The following is a 25,460-nucleotide window of genomic DNA, read 5'->3' on the forward strand; positions in this document are numbered from 1 at the left end:
TGAGATGGTGCTAACAAAGAGCAATGCAGAGGAAAGAGAGGTGTCATGTGAGCACAGGAACACAGATGCACCTGAAACTAAACTCTTGGGTTAAGGGAGCAATAAATTACAGGCTTTGCTTATGCCAGTTTGAATTGAGTTTCCATCACTTACACTGAGTCCTCAATAACGTAATTTTCACATACCTCCTCCTCCTTTGCTTCTGTCTTTGAAAAAGAACCTTGTCTAGGTGGCCCTGCCACTTAAGGTCTGACCCCAGTCCATCCATCTATCCTGTCTTGAGTGTCTCCATGCATTGTCTCTTCATTCTCATAACTCCTATCCTCTCCCTCCTCTGATTCCATACCCTCTACTCTATAAGCTTTCTCCCTCAACTTTTGACATAAAATGAGTTTCCCCCCTTTATCAGACTCCAATTACAGAAAGGCACATTTTTAAAAATAGCTTTAATCACAGGGTTTGAATTGAGCACTCTGCCTTTCGCTGAACATTACCTCATAAATCTGTCCACATGGCTAAATGCTCTTCATCTATTATTTTAATGGCTATGTAATATCCCATGTCAACTTAATCTATGATGATTTACTTAACCATGCCTCTAATACAGACATTTAGATAACTTCTTAGTTTATAAGATAAATAAAGCTGGAAAGAACATTTCTTTATGTATAATTTTTCTTTCTTCTAAATTAATTCCTTAGGGAAAATTCCCAGAAATCTCATCAAAACTGGATTTGATCATATCACCTTACACCTATTAGAAACTTTTATCTAATAGGTGTAAGGTGATATCCCATTATTGGTTTAGTTTTTAACCTGGTTATTAACAATGATTCTTCCTAATATATTTGTTTGCTACTTGTATTTTCTCTTATGTGAACTCTCTATTCTTATTCTTAGCCAGTTTAATTCCTAAAGTTTGATGATATTCTTAAATATTTGTATGAATTCTTTATAAGTACTAAGGAATTCTTTAAAGCACCAATTCTTTGAAAATCTGTACACTATTTGGGGTTTTTTTTAGTCTTACATTATTAGATATTTTTTGAATTTCATCAAATTTGTCAATATTGTCTTCCATCAGCCTTTAAAAATCAATCATTCAAGACTATCATCAAAAACTCTACAAATAATAAATGGTGGAGAGGGTGTGGAGAAAAGAGAACCCTCCTACACTGTTGGTGGGAATATAAATTGGTGCAGTCATTATGGAAAATAGTTCCTTAAAAAAAAAAAACTAAAACTAGAGCTACCATATGATCCAGCAATCCTACTCCTAGGCATATATCTGGAAAAGACAAAAACTCTAATTCAAAAAGATACAGGTACCCCAATGTTCAAAGCAGCACTATTTACAATAGCCAAGACATGGAAGCAACCCAAGCATCCATCGAAAGATGAGTGGCTAAAGATGTGTATAGATATAGATATGGATATATACATCTATATATAAAGTGGAATATAACTCAGACATAATAAAGAATGAAATATTGCTATTTGCAGCAACATGGATGGACCTAGAGATTATCATACTAAGTGAAGTAAGTCAGAGAAAGACAAATATGTATAATATATTTATATGTAGACTCTAAAACAAGATACAAATAAACTTATTTACAAAACAGAAACAGACTCACAGACATATAAAACAAACTTACGGTTACCAAAGTGAAAAGGGAGGGGAAAAAGGGATAAATTAGGAGTATGGGATTAACAAATACACACTACTATATATAAAATAGATAAGCAACAAGGATTTACTATGTAACATAGGAAACAATATTAAATTTCTTGTAATAACCTATAATGGAAAATAATCTGAAATATATATATCAATATAAATATATACATATATAACTGAATCACTTTGCTGTATACCTGAAACTAACACAATATTGTAATCAACTATGCTTCAGTTAAAAAGATCAATCATTCAAAAATCAAATGTTGGTTTCACCCTTACATCAGAATTCTCTACTAATACCGGCCAATAGAAGTGAAACCACATGACTTCTTCCCTGAAGGGCAATTTGGTAATATGCATTATATATGTACACAAATATGCTTTTAAAAAATGTACATCATGTGGCTCAAACATTGTATTTCTAAGGAATTTACCCTCAGGAAATAACTGAAAAGTGTACAAGAATGTTCATCACAGTGTTGCTTACAATACTAACATACTGGAATATGAATATCAATCAGTAGGGATGGCTACAATAATTTACACTGTATACACGATGGATTTATGATATAGATTAATGAAAACTGACATAAAAAGATATTCATTACACAGTATTAAATTTTTAAAAGTGACCATGAAATATGCATATTATGACACCTGTTTCTGTTAAGCACACACACATATACAACACACACACACTTATAAAAAAAAAAAAGAGTTCTGCAATAAATTCACCTAATATTTAGCTATCATTATTTTTGTTCACGGAATTACTGAAATTAATACTTTTCCCTTCTTTTTATATTATATGTTTTTTTCTTTTAGAACAAACGTATTACTTTTAATATAATAAATAAAACGATATGACCATTCTCAGTTAGAAAAACCAAAAAAGGAAGGTATCGTTCTCAAAAGTTGGTATAATAGTCTGGGTTTTGTGGTTTGGTTTTTAAAAAAACATTAATATTTATCTTCTTTAATTGTTTTCTCCTTAACTCAATAATCTATTTATAGTACAAAAAAATAGAATTCTTAGTTTTCAAGATACAATCTTGCTTACTAAGTATCCTTGACCTTAATAAGTTTGCATAAAAACACCTCGCAGGAATACACACGCCTTGACGCTCGCAGAATTTCTTTTATTATGCTTTATATTTATCTCCTGCCTGTTATCATTGCGGTTTTTCCTCCAGCTCATCAGTGAAACAGAGTAAGAAATGTAAAAAGATGTTTTTTCTTCAACAGCTTGATTCATTCTACTAAAGAAAGATGAGTTTCTCTCCTTTTCAAAAGCACTTGGGTTATCTTATTCCCATAAAATCTCCCTCTCTTCTCCTCCTAAGTCAAACTCTTAAGAATCTTTTCTAGCAGTTCATATTTCTCCAAAGGTCCTACTATTCCTTAAAGTATCTTATCACCGTTGATCTTTCTTTTAAAGAACGTATTTTAAATGTAGGAATGATAACTCTGATAAAATTCTAAAATCAAACAAAAGACAGGAAGTTCTGTTGTCCAGCACAGGAGAAAAATTATACTCTTCAAAATCCGGCGTAGGATAAATAAAATAAGGTTTCCATTCAAAAAAATTTAATACAATAAAATGTACTTTATTTATCTTAATGCTACCCAGAACATAATTTAATCTTTGCAAGTTGCAAAGTAGAAAAAAGAAATGCTGACTAAAGAGGAAGGAGAAAGATTCCATCACGACCTCAGGGGGAATCATTATGAACGTCAATATTAAAGGAGTGGATTAATGCCTATTAATAGGGAGTTTCACTTGACATAATCCAAGATGAACCTGTTTTTGCTGAACTAATAACTCACTGTTGGAGTATGTCTGCACACTGATTTTTTTTTTTCCAGCAGTGATGATCGGTTACATGGAGCCACCCTCTCCAAAGCTCTACAGAGCGACTACACGCTAATCAATTTGTAGTGACAGAGTTAGAATTCAAGAGCAAATGATTTCCATTTCAAAGGGTCCCCACGGTCTACAGAATGTAATTCACATGCCTATTCCAGGCCCTATGTGATCTGGAGTTTAAAAATCCCTTCTCAGTGTTTTATCCCATCACTTCTCACACTTTAATCAAACTGGACTGCCTTTGCCACTTATGCTTTTACTCACACTGATCCTCTATCTAAAGAGCCCTTCCCTCATCTCTTCCTATTCTAAACTGACCCATATTTTAAGGGCAAGATCAGAAGTGACTTCCTCCATGAATAACAGTATTCTCAACAGCTAGAACATACTTATTACCTACTAGTGCGTACTTACACATGAAACCCCACGTACTTTCAGGTGTTATTTATCTTTACAACAGTTCTGTAATACATGCACAACTACTATCACAGATGTACAAAACCAAGGGGGAAGGGGGGGTGGGATAAACTGGGAGATTGGGGTTGACATATACACACTGCTATGTATAAAACAGATAACTAACACGAACCTACTGTATAGCACAGGGAACCCTACTCAATACTCTGTAATGACCTATATGGGAAAAGAATCTAAGGAGGAGTGGATATATGCATATGTATAACGGATTCACTTTGCTGTACACCTGAAACTAACACAACATTGTAAATCAACTTTACTCCAATAAAAATAAATTTTTTAAAAATCGCCATTTTAAAGACGAAGTAAGTAAGTAGCCCAAGGTCAGTCGAACCACAGTGAAGAGCTCAGACTCAGGAAGTCTGAATCTAGAGTTCACACCCTTAGCTACACTGCTCCACACTACAATGACACTCATCCCAAAGTGCTTTCAACTTAGTTCATTATTTGACTGTAGGGTATGGGTTAGAGTGTTTGCAGCCACAGTAACACGAAATCCTACTTATACTGGCTTCAACAATGAGGGAATTTCTTAACTCATATAACAATGCCCCAGGAAGATCAGTTCCTGTGCTGCTCAGTTCATCAGATCTACAACCAAACTCTTCAGGAAACCAAACTCTTTCCATCATTTTCCTCCATCTGTGTGCTGGATAGGTAGTCCAATGGCTGCAAAACTGTTGCAGGAGCTCCAGGGATCACATCTTCACATGCCAATGTGCAAAGACTAAGTTTGAAAATCTCCCATTAATATGGGAGAAAATATTTGCAAATGATATGACCCATCCATAAGGGGCTAATATCCAAAGCATATACACAGCTCACACAACACAACATCAAAAAAAAACCCTGGATTTAAAAATGAGCAAAAGACCTGAATAGACATTTTTCCAAAGAAGATACGCAGATGGCTAACAGGCACATGAAAAGATGCTCAACATCACTAATTGTTAGAGAAATACAAATCAAAACCACAATGAGCTATCACCTCACACCTGTCAGATGGCTATCATCAAAAAGTCAACAAATAAATGTTGGCAAGGATGTGGAGAAAAGGGAACCCTTGTACACTGTTGGTGGGAATGTACAATAAATTGGTGCAGCCACTGTGGAAAACAGTGTGAAGGTTCTTCAGAAAAACTAAAACTAGAACTACCATATGATCCAGCAATTCCACTCCTGGGTATACATTTAAAAAAAAAAAAGAAAACACTAATTCAAAAAGATACATGCAACCCAATGTTCATAGCAGCATTATTTTTACAACAGCCAAGATATGGAAGCAACCCAAATGTTCATCAACAGATGAATGGATAAAGATGTGCTAAATGTGTATACAATGGAATATTACTCAGCCATAAAAAGAATGGAATTCTGCCATTTGCAACAACATGGATGGTCCTAGAGAGTATTATGCTTAGTGAAATGTCAGACAGAGAAAGACAAATACTGTACGTTATCACTTATATGTGGAATCTTAAAAATATAACAAACGAATGTATATAACAAAACAGAAACACTCTCATAGATATAGAAAACAAACTGGTGGATACCATTGGGGAGGAAGGGGTAGGGGCAAGATAGGGATATGAGATTAAGAGATATAAACTACGATGCATAAAACAGACAAGCAACAAGGATATATTGTACAGCACAAGGAAATATAGCCATTATTTTGTAATTACTTTAAATGGAGTATAAGCTATAAAAATATTAAATCACTATGCTGTACACTTGAAACTAATATACGGTAAGTCAACTATACTTTAATCAATCAATCAATAAATAAAATTTAAAAACCCAAACCCCCTCTAAAAAAAGAAATTTAAAATAATAATTATAAAATAAAATCTCTCATTAGTAAAGAATTCTTCTTTCTCCTGAGGTTTCCTTCTTGTGAAGGGATATCAACATATACTTCCAGGGCTTTCTTTTCCCTGGGAAGGTGGCACAATTTCTCTAACTAGCAAATTTAAGGGTAACTGGGCCTGCTTAACTCAGTTTTGTCTTCCTTCCTCTTCTAGGAAGAAGCCTTTCAACCAACAGCATAAGTTTTCCTTTGCTTCTTCAGGCAATAATTCTCACCTGAGCAGCCCTTCTACATGGGAAAGCTGCCTCTGTAAATCTCTGTCTGTGATGCCTAGTCGGCTGGATGGTGTGGGTTCAGAATCAATAAGCCTATCTGGCTAAGAGAATTAAAGCTATATCCTCCACGTTAGCTTCACTGATTAAAAAACTTAAAAGGTGATTTTTACTTCTATTCTTTGTTTCAGAACTGGAGGGAAAGAGGTGTTCTTTATAGGGTTCTTTCAAGCACCCAAAACTTCCCTGCGTAACTCACTGGCCACAACTAGGTCATATACTCACTCCTAAGCCAATCCTGGCAAGGGAATATAAACTTCCTAACTAGCTTGCAACTAGGAGTTACACAAGTCATGTGGGGAAGGGGTGGGAACTAGAAGAAAAAATTAGGACTTTGCCAGCAGAGAAAAGGAGAAAGGGGGCTGTTGGGTAGGCACCCCAGGGTCTGTAACTCATATCTTTTAGCACATGGAAGTTGATCAATAAATATCTACGAGCCAGGTGGACCACTATTACTACATATACCAATGGCAAATATGAGAGGGAGAGGGTTCTTCTAAGCCACTAATTTCAGGTTAGAGTTTCTTTTGTTTCTGTTCTCTCAACTCTTAGACCAAGTTCCCTCTGGATTAGAGGGAAACTAAGTACAGTAAGAGCACCAAAGACTACGTATCTCTGTTAATAATTCTCTCCTACTCACGATTACAAAATCATTTCAGGAATGTAAGGTACAAGGAACTATGAAATCTGCTCTCCCATGTAGACACCCTCCTCTCCCCAGCCCATCCCACACCCATGCAATTTGCCTTTGGAAGAAAGGAATGACATAAATTTAATAAATAACCAATCTTGGGAGCTGTCAGGAAAGAACTCACAGGTCATGGCCCACACTCAAGCATCTCCTGGGTACTAACAAGAAACTGTTTCTTACTGTGAAAGCTTTTCCCTTTCCTTCTTCCTTCCATTTAGTTTATAAACTCAGGGAAACTAAGAAATCATTGCTGAAAAGAATCTAGCTGGCATACCAGAGGATACGTACTTATTTTAAATAAAACTGCTCAGATTTTTAAAAATTATTTTGTGCAGATTTTATATTTGTGTCCCTTTTTGTCACACAAGCAGAATGCCATCCATATGAGATTTTCAAAGCCAAATTTTCTTTAGACATTTGCCACTCAAACTCCAAGAAAACATAAGCTTGCTTAACTCACAATTGTCATTTGATATTTATGTATCATCTTTTCCCTTAGTAAGCAGAGGGCTTTAAAAAGTAACTAAAATGAGATAACACCATAAGGTGTTATAAATGAGTGACAGTTCTTTTCTAGGAGATATATATATATATGCGTATATAAATGTACAATGTATAAAATAAACATGTATATGTACATTTTTGTAGTTATAAACAGACAAATGAAGACAAAAAAAGCAAAATGAGGTACTAGGTTGTGAGGCAATTGGAGCAAAAATGACACAAACTTTAAAAAAAAAAAGTGTGGGGAATGTATGGTCTGATCAGAAAATTGAAATATATGATCATGCTACCATCTTTTGAACAAAGTAATATGGCTGCCAAGCTCAGCTGCATCTTCTAAATTCAAAACAAAGCATAAGAAATGTGTCTGTTAACTTAAAACATCTGTTCCTACCACAAGACTATGAACAAGAATGAAAATGCATATGGATTGTTCATCAATAAAAGCACAAAATCTCTTGTACTATTCCTCTCACGCAACTATGCTCAGAAGATATGAATTTCCAAAGAGGAAACTACCACATCTGATTATGGTGGACGATTTATAAAAGCCCAGTAAAGAAAAAAAGAATCATCTGAGGCACCTAAAGCCCCATTCTCACTGCCTGGTACCCAAGGGTACAAAATCAGTCCATTTGAAGGAACGCAGGGGAGAAACCCCTCATTGCGCACCTCTGGGGTCAGGAGACTTTCTCACCACCGCTCCACCCCTGACACAAGGGCTTCCATAAGGCAGAAACACACCGCTCTAATCTTCAATTCACGCAAGTCAGAACCCAAGTTAGAAAGGCTTTGTAAGTCATCTAGACCAAGCTACCACTATCTCATTTATGATACAGACTTTCCAGTCTCCGCTTGAATATCTCTAGTTAAAGGAAGCCCATTACTTCTCAAACTTTATTCCAGCACCTAGCAGAGTGATGCTGTGCTGATTTTCGGTAAAAAAAATGTTTTTACCCCAGAATAATTATATTTTAATAAAGAGTAGTCTCTCCCACTTCAAGGCATATTACTCGGTGTTTAAAAATAAATGAAGAGGCTGAAAAAATGATGAATTCTTGTTAAACTATAATGAAGAACAGTGATATCCTACAATACCCAATAGTACTCTTAAGGGAAATTAAGGAATGGCTGACTTTATTGTTTCCCTTCTGAGTATATCCACAAGATGCCAAGCATTCCCCCCACTTGAGAAGTTCAGGGTGTTTAATAGCAGTCGCTGACCAAGATTTACTAAGTGTTTGGGGGGCTTTGAGCACTTAATAGGGAAAGCCTCCAAATTCTCTTCATTTCTCTTCTCCATAAAATTTCTTGCGCACGAATACAAGTCTGAGACATTTTCATTTCTATGGGCTACATCTTTTGTGTTACAGTTTCAAATAAAAGAATGCTACAGCACATCAATTTTTTAAAAGGACGCTAGCACTGAAGAGCTCTACTTGCCTTCTTTAATCCTCCTTAACCCTAATCAACAAGGCTTACAGATTAGACCAGAAGTTCTCTCTCCCACCACAATATACAGTGGATAACACTCCCACGAATATATCAGACTTTGACAAAACGCCGAAAATATTCTGTAAAATATTTAATAGAAGTAAATTAAAACCACAATGAAATATTACCTCAAACCTGTTAAGCGGACTATTACAAAAAGACAAAAGATAACAAGTATTGGAAAGGATGTGGAGAAAGGGAACTCTGTACACCGTTGGTGAAAATGTAAATTAGTGTAACCATTATGGAAAACAGCATGGAGGTGCCTCAAAAAAATTAAAAATAGAACTACTTTATGACCCAGAAATCCCACTTCTGGGCATTAAGTCCAAAAAAAAATGAAATCAGGATCTTGAAGCGATATCTGCATTCCCATGTTCCTCTCAGCATTATTCCCAATAACCAAGATGTGGAAACAGCCCAAATACTCATCAACAGAAGAATGGATAAAGAAAATGTGATGCACATAATGGAATATTACTCAGCCTTAAAAATGAATGAAATCCGGCCGTTTGCAGCCACATAAGTGCACCTGAAGGACATTATGCTAAGTGAAATAAGCCAGATGCAGAAAGACAAATACGGCACGATCTCACTTACATGTGGAATCTAAAATAGTTACCCTCATAGAGCAGAAAGAAGAATGGCTGGCAGGGGGTGTGGGGAAGAGAAAATGGGAAGAGTTTAGTCAAGGGGTACAAGGTTTCACTTGTGCAAGATGAACTAGTTCTGGAGATCTAATGTATAACAATGAAACTATAATTAACAACACTATATTATATACTTGAAAGTTGCTAAGAGGGTAGATCTTAAGTGTTCTCACTATGGAAGGAAGGGAGGGAGGGAGGGAGGGAGGAAGGGAGGAAGGAAGTGAGAAAGGAGTGACTGAGTTGATGGATATGTTTATTAGCTTGACGGTGATTATTTCACAACGTATACACATACCAAATCATCAAGTTGTACGTCTTAAATATATACAATTTTTATTTATCAATTATACCTCAATAAAGCTGGGAAAAGATTTAGTAGAATATGTAGGATTGATTGCAGGTGAGGGCTCAGCTGTAACTCCACCCCTTTTCTTTTATTCAAGAAAACGTATCAAGCAATATGGGAAGAGTAGTGTTGTAATAATTATATACATATATGTATCAAACAATATTATACAAACAAACAGCAAACTCAGGTGCTCTAACAAATTTTTTGTGACCTTCCTCAAACTGCTAACAACACAACAGTGAACCTTTACCCAGGGTGAGAGCCATCCATGAGACTAAAATTCAAGCCTAAGTACTAGAGTAAGTTAAGAATTTTAAAGTTCTAAAGCTGCACCGTCCGATACAGTAGCCTCGACCCACGTGAGGCTATAAATTTTAATTAACATTAAGCAAAATTTAAAATCTAGCTCCTCAGTGTCACTAGCCACACTTCAAGTGCTCAACAGCTCCATGTGGCTGGTGGCCACCACACAGGGTGATGCAGCTCTGGAACATCTCCATCAGCACAGAGCGTTCCATTGGATGGCCCTGGGCCAAGCAATCTCGGAGAGGATCTAATCTAACTCTCTCATTTTACGAATGTAGAAACTGAGACCTCATGTCATTCGAGTGACTTACTCAGTACTACACGTCTAGTAATTACAGAGCCAAACCCCGAACCAAGACACGCTGGCTTCTACCACACAGTCATTTCCACTCCAACATGTCGTTCCCACCTAGGTGATGTGAGTGTCTCTTCCTTGCCAAGCGCAGTTCTGGGTTCCTTCACAAGCATGCTCTCAGGTAATCCTCACACCGACCCTATGAGGTATATTATTATATAGACAATGAAATTGAGACTTAGCTGTTTAAAGTCTCATATCTGAGGCCACACAGCAAGTATGTAGCAGAACCAGATTTAAACTCCAGAGCCTGGATCTTTCCGCTGTGTTATACTGTATATAGTAAACACTCCACAATTTTAATTCTTCTTGAAAACTTTTTCTTCCTTTCAAATGTGCTAAAAGTTAGTGCCTCGCGATGCACTTTGTCAGCATTTGTGAGGGAAAGTATTCCAAGTAGGAAAATGCCAACACTCAACACTTTTGATCTGGGAAAGAAGAGAGGTTGTGTCCACCTTTGTTAAGTGTAACTGCTTTACAGCAACAGTAATAGCAGCTAACCTTTATGGTAGGTCACAAGCTAAGCGCTTCCTGCTGGTCTCTTTTAACCTTCACAACAACCCTGTGAAGTAAATCATTCATCTCCATTTTACAGATATAAAAACTGAAGAGGGCTTCCCCTGGTGGCGCAGTGGTTGAGAGTCCGCCTACCGATGCAGGGGACACAGGTTCGTGCCCCGGTCCGGGAGGATCCCACATGCCGCAGAGCGGCTGGGCCCATGAGCCGTGGCCGCTGGGCCTGTGCGTCTGGAGCCTGTGTTCCGCGATGGGAGAGGCCACAGCGGTGAGAGGCCCACGTACCACACACACACAAAAAAACTGAAGAGTTCAACCGTCCACCCCCAGGAAGAACCTATAAAGGAGATGTTTGCTTGTGGTGAGGCCAAAGGAAAGTGAAATTCTTTTTACTCAATATTGACAGAAAAGGACAGGAGATAGGTGAAAACTTTGAAATAAAAAATCTGTTTTCCTCCTCACACTTGATGCCCCTGTCACAGTTAAACATATAAAGTAGGTAGCTTCCCTCTGAGGGACTCCTGATTTAACCCAGTCACTCTCTCTTCCACTGTGGCTGACTTTGGAGAAAGTCCTGAGAGCCCAGGGGTGCAGCGATATTGTGGAGGAAGAAACACACCCCAAAATAGACTATGCAGTGTTTCTAAGGGTAGGGGACCTTCCTGGGTATTTTCTGACCTGAGGAATGGAAAGAAGAGAAAGGAGGGAAGACAGTGTTAAAGAAAGAAGAGAGACAGACAAAGTCAGCACATAACTGACAGACGGCTACATGGGGCTTAGAACCCAGTGACCCCAGAGTGTCTCCACGAGTCCACAGAGGTGTCAGAAGTTGGGAAACACAGCACATTGCTGGGGATTTGTGTGGGTACATATATATAATATAGCATGTACTATATGTTAAGATGGAATAACCCCTAAACCTTCCTTGCTTCGTGTGGTGAATTTAGCACACACTAGTGTGGGAGAGCCTCAGCTAAATGGGAAGGGGTGAGCCAGGGACAGCTGGCTCTTGCGGGAGGTCGGGACAGAGGCTGGCAGAGACAACTGCGTGACAGGTGCAGCAGGGAGGGGGTGGGCACATAGAGCTGATGGTAAAATAAGCTAGCTGTGTTCAGAGACAACAAGCAGACTGGCTTGGCTGCGAGAAACGGCATGCTTGGTGGAATGGCTTTAAAGTCAGACCCAGGTTGCAACGCCCTCTTCCTCTAGCACTGACTAGCTGTGTGATTTTTGAACAAGTGACTTAGAGTTTCTTAGCCTCAGGTTCCTGATCTGTAAAGACAACACCTATTTCCTGGGATTGTTGAGAGTATGAAATACATAGCAGGTGCCGAATAACAGTTCCTTCCTCTTGTCCTTCTTCTTGGCTGGTAAAGAGGAATTTTGTTATTGCAGAAAAGCACACACCAGGCACTGTGTCTGGGTGTCTTCCCCACATTGCCTCCTTTACTCTACAAAAACCCTTCAGGAGAGGCTCTATTTATCCCCATTTCACATAGGAGGTGATAGAGATTCAGGAAGGTTATGTAACTTGGTCACAGAGCTGGTTTGTAGCAGATGAGGAAGAATCAGAACAAGGTCTGTCGGCAAAAACCCTAATATGAAAAGATACATGCACCCCAGTGTTCATAGCAGCACTGTTTACAATAGCCAAGACATGGACGCAACCTAAATGTCCACCGACAGAGGAATGGCTAAAGAAGATGTGGTACATATACACAATGGACTACTACTCAGCCATAAAAAAGAATGAAATAATGCCATTTGCAGCAACATAGATGGACCTAGAGGTTATCATACTAAGCAAAGTAAGTCAAAGAGAGAAAGATAAGTATCATATGGTATCACTTATATGTGGAATCTAAAAAAATGATGCAAATGAACTTATTTACAAAGCAGAAACAGACTCAGACATATAAAACAAACTTATGGTTATCAAAGGGGGAGGGATAAACTAGGAGTTTGGGATTAACAGATACATACTACTATATATAAAATAGATAAACAACAAGGAACTACTGTATTGCATAGGGAACTATATTCAATATCTTGTATTAACCTATAATGGAAAAGTATCTGAAAAAGAATATATATATATATATATATATATATATATGTATATGTATAACGGAATCACTTTGCTATACACCTAGCTATATAGTTGTGCTATATAACACAACATCGTAAATCAACTATACTTCAATTTAAAAAAAATTTTTTTAAAGGTCTGTCAGACTACAGAGGCCCTGAATGAACCACTCTATCTGGCAGCTTCCCGGGCAACAAGTGATGAGATGGAAAAGGTATCAGTGGAAGGAATCCTCACAAGACAGGTTGAGAGTTAGCAACTAGTAGCCAGAGCTTAGATCTGTGTTCTCATTTGCTTGGTATGTTTCATGGAATTCTGGGTGAAGCTGGTGCTTTGCCATTCTCAACCAGACCCACTTTCCACTTCTGGTTACTCACCTGAGTAATGAAGGAAGCACAAGAACTTCAATCCCTGCCTCACTCTGCCCACCTATAAAATGGAGAGTTTGGACTACATGACCTCCAAAGTCACTCCCAGCTCTACAATGCACGTGGGTAGAATTTACAGGGTTTGGGGCTGGGACACCATGCCACTATCCTCAAAGCCAGCCCCTGGCTGTGATGCCTCTTACCATAGAAATCCTCTCACCCAAGGAGTTGTTTAATCAGAGAATCCTAGAACAGTATATAAATGTTCTTAAGCTTTGTATTTTAATTCAAAATACATAAATGCACATTCATTCAATTTCATTGATGCAGGTGCAGTGCTTTTCTTCAAGACCAGGCCATGTGGCAAGAGAGCAGCGATGAATTATTCACACAATTAGCTATGGCCACAATGCATCATCCCCATTCCAGTTTGAAGTTCCTTAAAATAGAAAGAGAACTTCAAGAGGTTGCAAATAAATCCGAATGCAGAATCTCTCTGGACTTTTGTGCTTTTCCCCCAATCTTTTATAGTTGTCTCTCTCATACTTAATTTGACAGCAAATTTTCAGTGACTCACCTCTACAGAGGCTTTTTTTAAAGTATTCAACATAGTTTCCCTAGAAACAAATGCTATTTCTTTTCATATTCCCATTTCAGCAGTTTAATTAAACTATAAGTCAGGTTTTGTCATTCTTCTGCTCTAGCTCCTCCAGTGGCTCACCCACCTGATTGAAAGGACAAGCTAAAGTCCACAGAAGGACACACTGCTCTGTCACTGCCAACCTCTCTGACCTCATCTCCTGCCATCCTCCCCCTGATCACGTGCTGCAGCCACAGTGACCTCCAAGTACTTCTTCAAATGACCAAGCAAGCTCCCACTTCAGACTTTACACTCGCTGTGGAATTCTCTTTCCCTGGATATCCAAGGGGCAAGCTCTTATAGTGCCCTTCAGGTCTTTCTTCAAATGTCACCTTACTTTCTCAGGGAGCCCTTCCCTATCCCCTCATTTCAAGAGGCCGCCCTTGTCCCCTATTCAGCCTTTCCTATCTCCCCACACCCATACTGTTTTCCTCCTTAGCACTAATCTGACATTCTAAATATTTTATTCATTAGAATTCGAGCTTCATGAAGGCAAGCATTTTGCCTGTTTGTTCACTGACGCGTTCCCAGTGCCTAGAAGAGCAGGTCCAGAGTTGTCACTCAGTAAATATTTGTTCAATAATAATCTTTATTATTGTAGTAAATGTACTGTCTTTCTGCCTGAGTTGTATAACCACAGTCACAAGTACGTCAGGCTAGAGGAGGTGCAGGAACAAACACAGCAGAGTCTTGGTAAGCAAAGAAGGCAACTAGAGGGGTCGGGACCGTGCTAGTGCCCCCACTCCTTTAACTCGATCAAACCAAACTGACCTCTTCCCGTACTTGATGCTTTCGTATTCAAATGTGCAATACCATGCTGCCGCGTCAAACATAGAAGGTAGCCTAGCCACTTTCTTCAGATTCAGGAGAACAACAGAAAGAAGACAGGTTGTTTTGTTCTGGTCTACCCCTTAATGGTCAATGACCTTTAGCAAGCCTCTCTCTCTCTCACCCTTGGTTCTTCATTAAAAAGGGGGAGAGTATAAAATAATACATGACCTGCCTATTTCACTGATCTGCTGCATGTATCAGGTGGATCGATAGCCATGAAAAGATATTGAAAAGTTACAAAGGACTCTATACAATAAGCAATTTTCTTTGTATTAAAATGGACAACTAACTTGTCTATAATATCTACTACAGCTCCCCAAAACTGATGATGTATTTTATAGCACTTTGATTTTAAAATGATTCCTAAAATGTATTAAAGAATAAACAGAGGCAAGAGTAGGCTTTTCAGGGCATGGAATGGGAAAGAGAGTGGAAAATGGCTTTCACCTGATTCTTTAACAGAAAAATATAAGGAAGGAAAACACACATCAATCTCCAGAGCAGTAACTACATTACATAAAGTTCAGATTCAAGAATATTACTGTGAACATCTACAATTATCTAGACTCTCAGGTATTTCAAGTATTTCTCATCTATTTCAATACCACAAGGACAATCCAAGATGACATATTGGTATCACACATGTCAATAGCGGGTTGGGATGTAAATGAGCAAACCCTTTCCAACCAGCTGAGTTTTGTTTTTATTACAGCCTTTATTAAACTAAAATAAAAAAGTGGTGAAGAATGACTTGTCACACCACTTATTAGAGTTGATGGAGTGTAGACGGTCTTTTCGATTGGCTTTTAACACACTGTTATGCACCACAGTACATTATTAATGAAAAGAAATGCAGGAATCTTGCATCAGCTTTTCCCCCAAGTGATCCCGACATTAAATTCAAAATCAATTCTCCTCTACGTGGCAAAGGATCAGAAATAAAATGTTAATTTGTTTGTTACCAAAACTTAAAAGTATAATTCAAAGCAACAGTCAGGATCCTCCATATTGTACTCAATAATTGTATATTTTTTTGGAGGGGGGGTTCAAAGGAAGAAGCAAACAAGTTGTTTGGAAGATAAACAAATTGTGCCCTAGCTCATACCTGACAAAAGAATGGGATCTAATTTTCTCTCTGATTGAAAGAACTCACAAGACAGCCATGGAATGCAAATTGGTGTTGGGTGTTTGAACTTCTCTTCCAATACCTGAGTATCCAAATGGAACTAATTCACTCTGGAAAAGGTATTAAGTAATTGAGCGTGATTGTGCCAGAATGAGGGATAATCCTCAAACTGAAAAGGAAAATAAATACATTTTACAATGACAGGGTCACCTCACTCACTCAGTAACCTCAATCAAGCATTTTACATGCAAAATAAATAAACCAAATATATGAAGAATGACCTACCGCCAACAAGGAACCCTGATAGACACAAGCACCTGTGGGGAAAAAACAAAACAAGAATTAAAAGGGATGCATAATAGACCAACAGGCACTGCCCTGGCCAAAGTACACTAAAGCTGCATCGACATGCATCATAATCAGTACACTGTGCTCTTTCCAAAGCTTGAGGATTCTGCCCCTGGGGAAAGAATCCCATACACCAACACAACATTTCTTGGACACGCATGAGGGAAAGCATTATTAAAACTCATTATTTGAATTTTAAAATAAATGTATGTATAACGACATGCTATAAATACACTGGTGTATTTTCCTATATGACAAATCAGCAAAGCCTTCCTAATCCAGTCCCAATTTACTTATCCAGGCTTCTCTGCCACTCTTTGCTAACACAAATTCTCCAGTCCAACCCAAGAGGCCAACTTAGGATCCCATGGTAATGCTTTCATATGCCAATGCCTTTACTCATTTTTGTCTCCTGCAGGAAATGCACTTGGTCTAATCAATTTCCTTGAACTTGATCCCATCTCCTTCATGGAGCTTTCCAGCCCACAAAATTATGCTTTTTCTTTTTTTTTTTTTTTTTTTTTTTGTGGTACGCGGGCCTCTCACTGTTGTGGTCTCTCCCGCTGCGGAGCACAGGCTCCGGACACGCAGGCTCAGCGGCCATGGCCCACGGGCCCAGCCGCCCCGCGGCACGTGGGATCCTCCCAGACCAGGGCACGAACCCGCGCCCCCTGCATCGGCAGGCGGACTCCCAACCACTGCGCCACCAGGGAAGCCCCTATGCTTTTTCTAAACCAGTTTTTGAACAGCACAGCAGGTGTTGATTTAACCTATAAACATGTAGGCAGTGTGCTAACAGATACTAGCTCAGAAACAGGCTGCAAAGCAGATTGAAATAGCATACACACACCAAGACAGAGCACACCTTGACAATGTGCCACACTTAATGTCCAAAGAGGGAAGGACACATTTTACTACAGTGTTTGGATGCCAACAGATCATTCGTGAAGTCTCAGTACTATTAACTTCTCAGGAAAGGACTGGTCTACCTTATCTACTAATAACGGAATTAAGAACAATATTCAAAGAAAAGGAGACAGTTATTTACACTTGGGGTTTGAATCAAAGATCTCCATGGATATGGACACCTTATCTTTGATAAAGGTGGCAGGAATGTACAGTGGAGAAAGGACAGCCTCTTCAGTAAATGGTGCTGGGAAAACTGGACAGGTACATGTAAAAGTATGAGATTAGATCACTCCCTAACACCATACACAAAAATAAGCTCAAAATGGATTAAAGACCTAAATGTAAGGCCAGAAACTATCAAACTCTTAGAGGAAAACATAGGCAGAACACTCTATGACATAAATCACAGCAAGATCCTTTCTGACCCACCTCCTAGAGTAATGGAAATAAAAACAAAAATAAACAAATGGGACCTAATGAAACTTCAAAGCTTTTGCACAGCAAAGGAAACTATAATCAAGACCAAAAGACAACCCTCAGAATGGGAGAAAATATTTGCAAATGAAGCAACTGACAAAGGATTAATCTCCAAAATTTACAAGCAGCTCATGCAGCTCAATAACCAAAAAACAAACAACCCTATCCAAAAATGGGCAGAAGACCTAAATAGACATTTCTCCAAAGAAGATACACAGAATGCCAACAAACACATGAAAGAATGCTCAACATCATTAATCATTAGAGAAATGCAAATCAAATCTACAATGAGATATCATCTCACACCAGTCAGAATGGCCATCATCAAAAAATCTAGAAACAATAAATGCTGGAGAGGGTGTGGAGAAAAGGGAACACTCTTGCACTGCTGGTGGGAATGTGAATTGGTTCAGCCACTATGGAGAACAGTATGGAGGTTCCTTAAAAAACTACAAATAGAATTACCATATGACCCAGCAATCCCACTACTGGGCATATACCCTGAGAAAACCAAAATTCCAAAAGAGTCTTGTACCAAAATGTTCATTGCAGCTCTATTTACAATAGCCTGGAGATGGAAACAACCTAAGCACCCATCATCGGATGACTGGATAAAGAAGATGTGGCACATATATACAATGGAATATTACTCAGCCTTAAAAAGAAATGAAATTGAGCTATTTGTAATGAGATGGATAGACCTAGAGTCTGTCATACAGAGTGAAGTAAGTCAGAAAGAAAAAGACAAATACCCTATGCTAACACATATATATGGAATTTAAGGGAAAAAAATGTCATGAAGAACCTAGGGGTAGGACAGGAATAAAGACGCAGACCTACTGGAGAACGGACTTGAGGATATGGGGAGGGGGAAGGGTGAGCTTTGACAGGGCGAGAGAGAGTCATGGACATATACACACTAACAAACGTAGTAAGGTAGACAGCTAGCGGGAAGCAGCCGCAAGGCACAGGGATATTAGCTCGGTGCTTTGTGACAGCCTGGAGGGGTGGGAAAGGGAGGGTGGGAGGGAGGGAGACGCAAGAGGGAAGACATATGGGAACATATGTATATGTATAACTGATTCACTTTGTTATAAAGCAGAAACTAACACACCATTGTAAAGCAATTATACCCCAATAAAGATGTTTAAAAAAAAAAAAAGATCTCCATGGGCAAATTTATTGAAATGACTTTTTGTGCCCTTGAAATTCAAATAAGAATAACTTGAGATAAAATGCTCGGGGGAAATTCTTCCTGACTTAGTTTTAAGAAATTCTGTTCCAAAGACAGTATTTCAGTCTATGGTATATCATAAGAAAGGAGATACAGATATATATAGATATAGATATATAAACACATATATGGATATAGATATATATAAAATAATCATGAGATATGGATATGGATATATATAAAATAATCGTGGGCTTCCCTGGTGGCGCAGTGGTTGAGAGTCCGCCTGCCGATGCAGGGGACACGGGTTTGTGCCCCGGTCCGGGAAGATCCCACATGCCGTGGAGCGGCTAGGCCCGTGAGCCATGGCCGCTGAGCCTGCGCGTCTGGAGCCTGTGCTCCGCAACGGGAGAGGCCCCAACAGTGAGAGGCCCGCGTACCGCAAAAAAATAAATAATAAAAAAAATAATCGTATATAAGTACATAAATATATATCAACACAATGCAATTCCTAAATTATGTAAATGGACTTATTTAATTACTTCTCACATTTAAAAGTTAAACATAAAGATCACTTAGGTACAATTTAACAAAATTTAACCTTTAGAATAAACAAACAAAATTTAACCTTTAGATAAAACCATCCTCAAGTAATTTTATTACCCTCCTCCATAGCACTACCCTCCAAAGGCCAGTAAACTTTCAAAGCTCCAAAAGGAATCAGGTATCTTAAGATGTATCCAAGTACTCATATCAAAACCCATTTCTGGAAATTTAGACAGATGTTATCAAATCACAGTAACATGAAAAAATAAAGCAGCATTGAGTGTGCATCACAAACACACTTGGTTAAGCCAAATATCTGTTAGAAACGCAAGTCAAAACTATGCGTAACTGCCGATAAATTCTATCATTGGAAAAGGGAAATATCTCGATTTGGGTTGCTCTAGGATGTACAATTCTAAAAGAAATAAGCCTTGGCCTCTGAGGGCTTTCCTAAAACACAACATCTCTACCCGAAAGGCAGCTGCAGAAATGAGTCTCCGTTAACACAGCTTCCAAAACCTCACTGCTTCCCTGTAGAAAAAAAGAAAGCATTCTACTGTGATGCCCAGTCCCATCAAACATTCATCACCACCCAATGCCAGATGCAATCCTCCAAAGCAAGCATGTTTCTCCCACACGGGCACAAGCTTCACACCCGCCGGCAGACTAAGTCGGGAGGTTTGTTGGCATTGGGTGCTAGGTGCAGCTTCTCGTTCTGCCTTTTCACTAATGGATCAACTCATATACTTTGGAAAACAAAGTGACTCGCTCCACTCGTCACTTTTTTTCTTAAGGAGCACTGGAATGATTGCAACTCTACCTGAAGTTTCGATTTGGGCTTTATTTGAACTTGAAACTCCAGCTGAAGGGGAATTCTAACTGATGATGAAGATCTAGAAGGAGAAACAGGCCTTCTTCAAGGGAAAACAGGAAAAATAAGAGACTTTGCCAGTTTCAGGGCATGGAATACAGCTGAGAAGGTAGGTAATTTAAGTTCTGACACCTGTGAGAAAGTGCATAAAGTTGTGCTGGGTGAAGGGATCACATAGTGCCAAGAAGCAAGCTGAGATCTTGAGACCTTCCTCCTGTGGTTGGCGCCTTTCTTGCAGGTCACATAGGCAAAATGTCACTCCATATTCATTTAAATAAATGTCATTTCATATTCATTTTTAGGCCCTTTGGCACATTAGAATGTACTCTATTATGAGACACGTGTATAAAATCTGAAGTTTTCAGAGGAAATGTGAGATATAATTTGCACTAGTGCTCACATCCTGAAACTATTCACTATGGAAACCCTACCTGATAACAAGAGGAGATTAGAGAGGTTAAATCTAAGTCACAAAATGTCAGACCCATTTGTTCAAAGAAATAGTGGCACATGACCATAACATATGAAGAAGTTTGGACAGCATGGTATCACAAAAATATGACTCATTAGGAACAAGCAGCCACAAGTTGGTAGTTAAATGTTCAGGCTTTATTTTGTGCTATAATTCAGCATATGGCTTGTACACTGTGGAACAGTTAAAATAGAATCCTTTTCTGGACTGACAGGACAGCTCCTGTCCTGATTATTGTCAGCCAGGAGTCAGATCAATTAATAGAGCAGTTAAAACAAAAATGGGCCAACTGTTTTTGAACTAGCGTAAGATTTGGCACACAACTCCAACTATGCCATGTTGGTAGTCCCCTCTCCTCTCCTGAGGCAAGTGGGGGACAGTATTTTATGACTACTCATATCTGAGTAAAACTGAGTAATATTACCACTCAAGTCCACAACAGCGAATACAGATGACCATGCTCTCACTAAAGGATTTATTTGCAGAGGGTAACACCCAGAATCCAATCCCCAGAAGAGAACAGAAATGCAATATGATGGAAATAAGAGCCTATGACAATACAACACCCTTTATTTCCACTAGCTGGTAGTTGCAAAAGCCAAAAGATGCTGAGTTGCAATTATTCAATATTGTGAAACCCACCAAGGACCAACGTTTTACATGTCCCTACTGCTACCTTACCTATATTAATGATTTCCAGGTATGCAAACTCCCTGAGGGAAGGCATTATTTTTTTTGATGTCTGTATGTCCCTACCAGACATAACCTAATAACCTGATATATAAGCTATCAATAAAGATTTGTGGAATGAAAGAATGAAGAGATAGGCTATTTTTTCCCATCCAATGTCTTTCCTTCCTTAACATTGAGTTTAAGGACTGAATCCTACACAGAAGGAACTCTTCTACCAAGAGTGGAACCAAATATGCCGATCCACCCATAAATAAAACACTCTGTCTATCAAATGATCCTTTTCAGTATATTCTGCTAATGGCATTTAAAGGAAAAAGACTGGAAGATTGTAAGCTTGGCTAAAGTCACATGGGGAGTGATGGACATAGACTGGAACTCAGTTCTCTTAACCAATTCAAGACTCTTTATCCACAGCCAACATGTTCTATCTAGTGTAACTTCACAGGATTTCCACGGGTCGACACAACTCAAGATGTACTTCTCCAGAAACACATCTGATTCAGAAAGCAGCCACATTTGCTAGAAGTTTCTCTGTGACTTGTTGATTTTATTAAGCTCTCAAATCACAGTAGTTTGTCAGCTTGGCGATATAAGAAAATGTAAAATAACACTGCCAATAACCTGCTTGTAAACCTTCATTTTTCTTTTAATAATTAAAATAAAATTCAGAACTAGAAAGATGCAACTGACCAAAAATAAGGCAGCAAATACTGATCATTGTTTTTTTTTTTTCTATGCTGGATGATTAGCAGAAGTATTTTAGAGCTATCACCTAGCCAGCTTCTGCATTTGGTGAATCACAGCCCAAAGAAGTTAGGTGGTTCATTCAAGGTCACACAGCAACAGTCTAAGCTTAATTTGAAACGTGATTTGGCAATACTCATTCACCTGACCAAAATTTTTTAGCACCTATTGTGTACCAGGAGCTGAGTTGGAAGGATAATAACCAGGAGCCATCCTAAGCCCTCTGAGAGCACACAGTTAGGTGAGGAAGATTGTATCTTTATCAACTAAAATTATAGAATTATTAACTGGTGCACCAGAAACATATATGACATGCTCTCTGAGCATTGAGAAGAAAACAACAAATTCTGCCATGGCCCGGACAGCAACAGTATCACAGAGTAGGTTGCATCAAGAGACCCACACGTGTGAATGCTTCTTTTCCATTTTTAAAAATCACTTCCAAGGCTAATAATAAAAACTTGAGGAAATCTCTAATATCCTTAAGCTCTCCATTCTTGACCTCAATGCTCGTATTTTTAAGAGAAAAAGAAAACCCTGACGGAACCAAATCAAAGGACTCATCAGATGACAGCTGAGTTTTTGGCCGTGGGACTGTTATCATTTAATTAATTTAATGAGATAACGTATGTAAAGTGTTTAGCATAGTGCGAGGCAAACAGTACAGTGTTCAGTAAATGTCCATATTCATTCATTCATTCATTATTAGGTAAGCATCATTATGACTTGGATGGAAACTCTCGGATATCTAAGAATCCAAGTTGTGGGATGATTCTAGAATGTTCTGAAGGTGGGATGAAAGAGTAAGAAGCAAAGTTTCCAAAGGATCTTTGGAGGAATAGCGCCCCTCGCGCCCTACACTCCTCCCCCATCAGAAGACTTTGGACGTTTTTAAACTTTGCCCTTTTTGTCAACCACTCTTCCAAAGAGCGAACCCTGCAGGCCCTTAGTAATAATGGCTTTTGTAATTTCAAGAGATTTGATTCTGAAAAGCAAATCTCTTACATCATTCCAACTGCCCCCTGGTGAGCTATCGGGGACGGACAGCACGTTTTCCGCGTTGCTGGAACATGATCCTAAATAGGAAACTGCCACCACCAAGTGCAAACGTAATTTTTCTGTCTCAAATTCACATTTGGGTGGCCTAGGCTGACTCTCCCATGTGCTTTACTACAATTAAGCCCTATACGTTTTATTGTCTTTTAAGTTTGCATACACACGCACACATACAAAAGACACGGTTCTACAGGTTATGCCCTGGTTGAAAAAGGCTGCACAGGCCCCACACCTGCACTTCCCGGGTATGATACACACTTGATATAATTCCCGGGAGGGTGCGGGCTGGCGGTCGCTCCACCCACGGGAAAGTCCCCACTGCCGTGCGTTTCCAAAGCCACCGTCACTTTCTCCCGGGAAGCTAGCTAGGAAAAGGCCGTTGCTCAGGTGGCTGCAGGTGGATCCGAGCAGGGCTGTGTCCTCCTCGGGGGCTGCCGCTGCCCGCAGTCCCACGCCCGGGTCAGCACCCGAGCGGAGAAGGCGCCCCGCCCAGCGCCCGCGACTGCCGCGACTGCGGCTCTGATTTGCCGCGGGGCAGGTGAACTCTTCTTCCCGCAGCTGGAAGAATAATGAACGGAGCGGGGAGGGGAAGCCGAGAGCCCTGCACGGTAGATTAAGCCGCCTTCCTCAGCCCGCCGCCTCCCTTCCCCCTCCCTAAGCACCCGCTAGGCGACTTTCCTCGCGACTCTAGGCAGGTGGGAGCTCACGCCGCCTCGCGTCCCTGGGCCCGCCATCCTAGGACCTCCAAACTCTTGATTTCCTTATCGATTAATTTATTTGCCTGAGCTCACATTGCTCTTGCTATCATGGCGACAACTCCCACCAATCTCCTTCTTTCTCACCCCCAGCTCCAGGGTTTTACACGTAGGTTGGAGCCTCGGAGGAAAACTGGGAGGCAGGGGGCGAAGTCAGAGAACGGAGCTAAACTCTTATTAACCACTTCTTTTCTGGGGAAGAGGCAGGCTCGTGCCTCTCTGTACTGGGGAGGTTTCTTGCAGTGCGATTGAACTGTCTACTTCCAGAACACGCTCTAACCACCTTATAAAATCTTAATTGGACTTTACGGGTAGACTCATTGGGGTTAGGAGGGAGGGCGAGAAGGGGGTTTTAAGGTGCCGGATTTTATTTTTCATAGGAGCATAAGTATTTTTACACAGGTAATTGCAATTGTTCACTCCTCACCTACGCTCCATGTAGATGCTTTCCATTCGGGGGCACCGGGGAAGTGGGAAGAAAGAGAATCCAATTTCAGAGATGGCACCTCGGTCGGCCACCCACCCACCCACCCAAATGCACTCAGGGCAGAGAGGGAGGAGGGAGTGGGGCTTGTGATCTGCATACAAAACAATCAGGAGTTGGAATCTTCTCACAAAAAGCCCCCTCTAGTTCCACGGCCACCCACCCACCCACCCCCAAAAAACTTCCATCTGACCCACAATGCCATACACCCGCTGAGCTTTTTAAAAAGCACGATCACACACACACACACACACACACACACACACACACACACACACACACACACACGGCACCGCTCTCTCACCTTCAGAATGATGAGGCAATACTGCAAATTCCGCCAATGCCAGGGCCACCCCGAGCCACACTTTGAAGACACTCATTGCCGCCTCTGCACCCAAGCTGGGCAAGCCCAGCCTTCAGCATCCAAGAACCAGTTCTCAGCCAAAACGCAGTCTTCGGCGTCCCAGGCTGGGCGCCCCGAGAGCGGGGTGCGACGGGCGGCGGGCGGTCACCTCCGGGGAAATGAGGCGATGGACGGGCGAGAGCGACACTCTCGTGGCGGGGGGGAGGGGGAGGGATTCAATTCACTCACTGCCTGGCGGAGAGCGCGCCTAGCTCTCCAGCAGAGCAGGGCGCCAACGTCGGCTGAGCTCGGGAGAATAAAAGAGGAGGCAGGTCGCAGTGGCCCGCGGCTAAGGCTCGCCGGAAAGTTGCCCGTCACCAGCCGACTGGATCTCCCCGCATTTCCCGCAGGCCGGACCCGCCCGCTCCCGGGTCCCCAACCGTGGAGATCCCGGCGCAGGTTCTTCGGCAGCAGCTTTCTAAAGTTCGCTTGACACTCG

The 25,460-nt window shown here is 40.1% G+C and overlaps 1 protein-coding gene across 1 annotated transcript in view; it reads right to left on the minus strand.

The window, feature by feature from the left end:
- The window catches only part of FRAS1 (Fraser extracellular matrix complex subunit 1), a 455,620-nt gene extending 430,622 nt beyond the window's left edge, over positions 1-24,998 (minus strand). The window contains exons 1-2 of the mRNA XM_065877453.1: positions 24,923-24,998; positions 16,375-16,406 (exon numbers count right to left, since the gene is read on the minus strand). Coding sequence (XP_065733525.1) covers positions 16,375-16,406; positions 24,923-24,998 — 108 coding nt within the window. The remainder of the gene's footprint in view (positions 1-16,374; positions 16,407-24,922) is intronic.
- Between the last annotated feature and the right edge of the window lie 462 nt (positions 24,999-25,460).

Source organism: Phocoena phocoena, chromosome 5 (assembly GCF_963924675.1).
Source record: "Phocoena phocoena chromosome 5, mPhoPho1.1, whole genome shotgun sequence".
Taxonomy (NCBI): domain Eukaryota; kingdom Metazoa; phylum Chordata; class Mammalia; order Artiodactyla; family Phocoenidae; genus Phocoena; species Phocoena phocoena.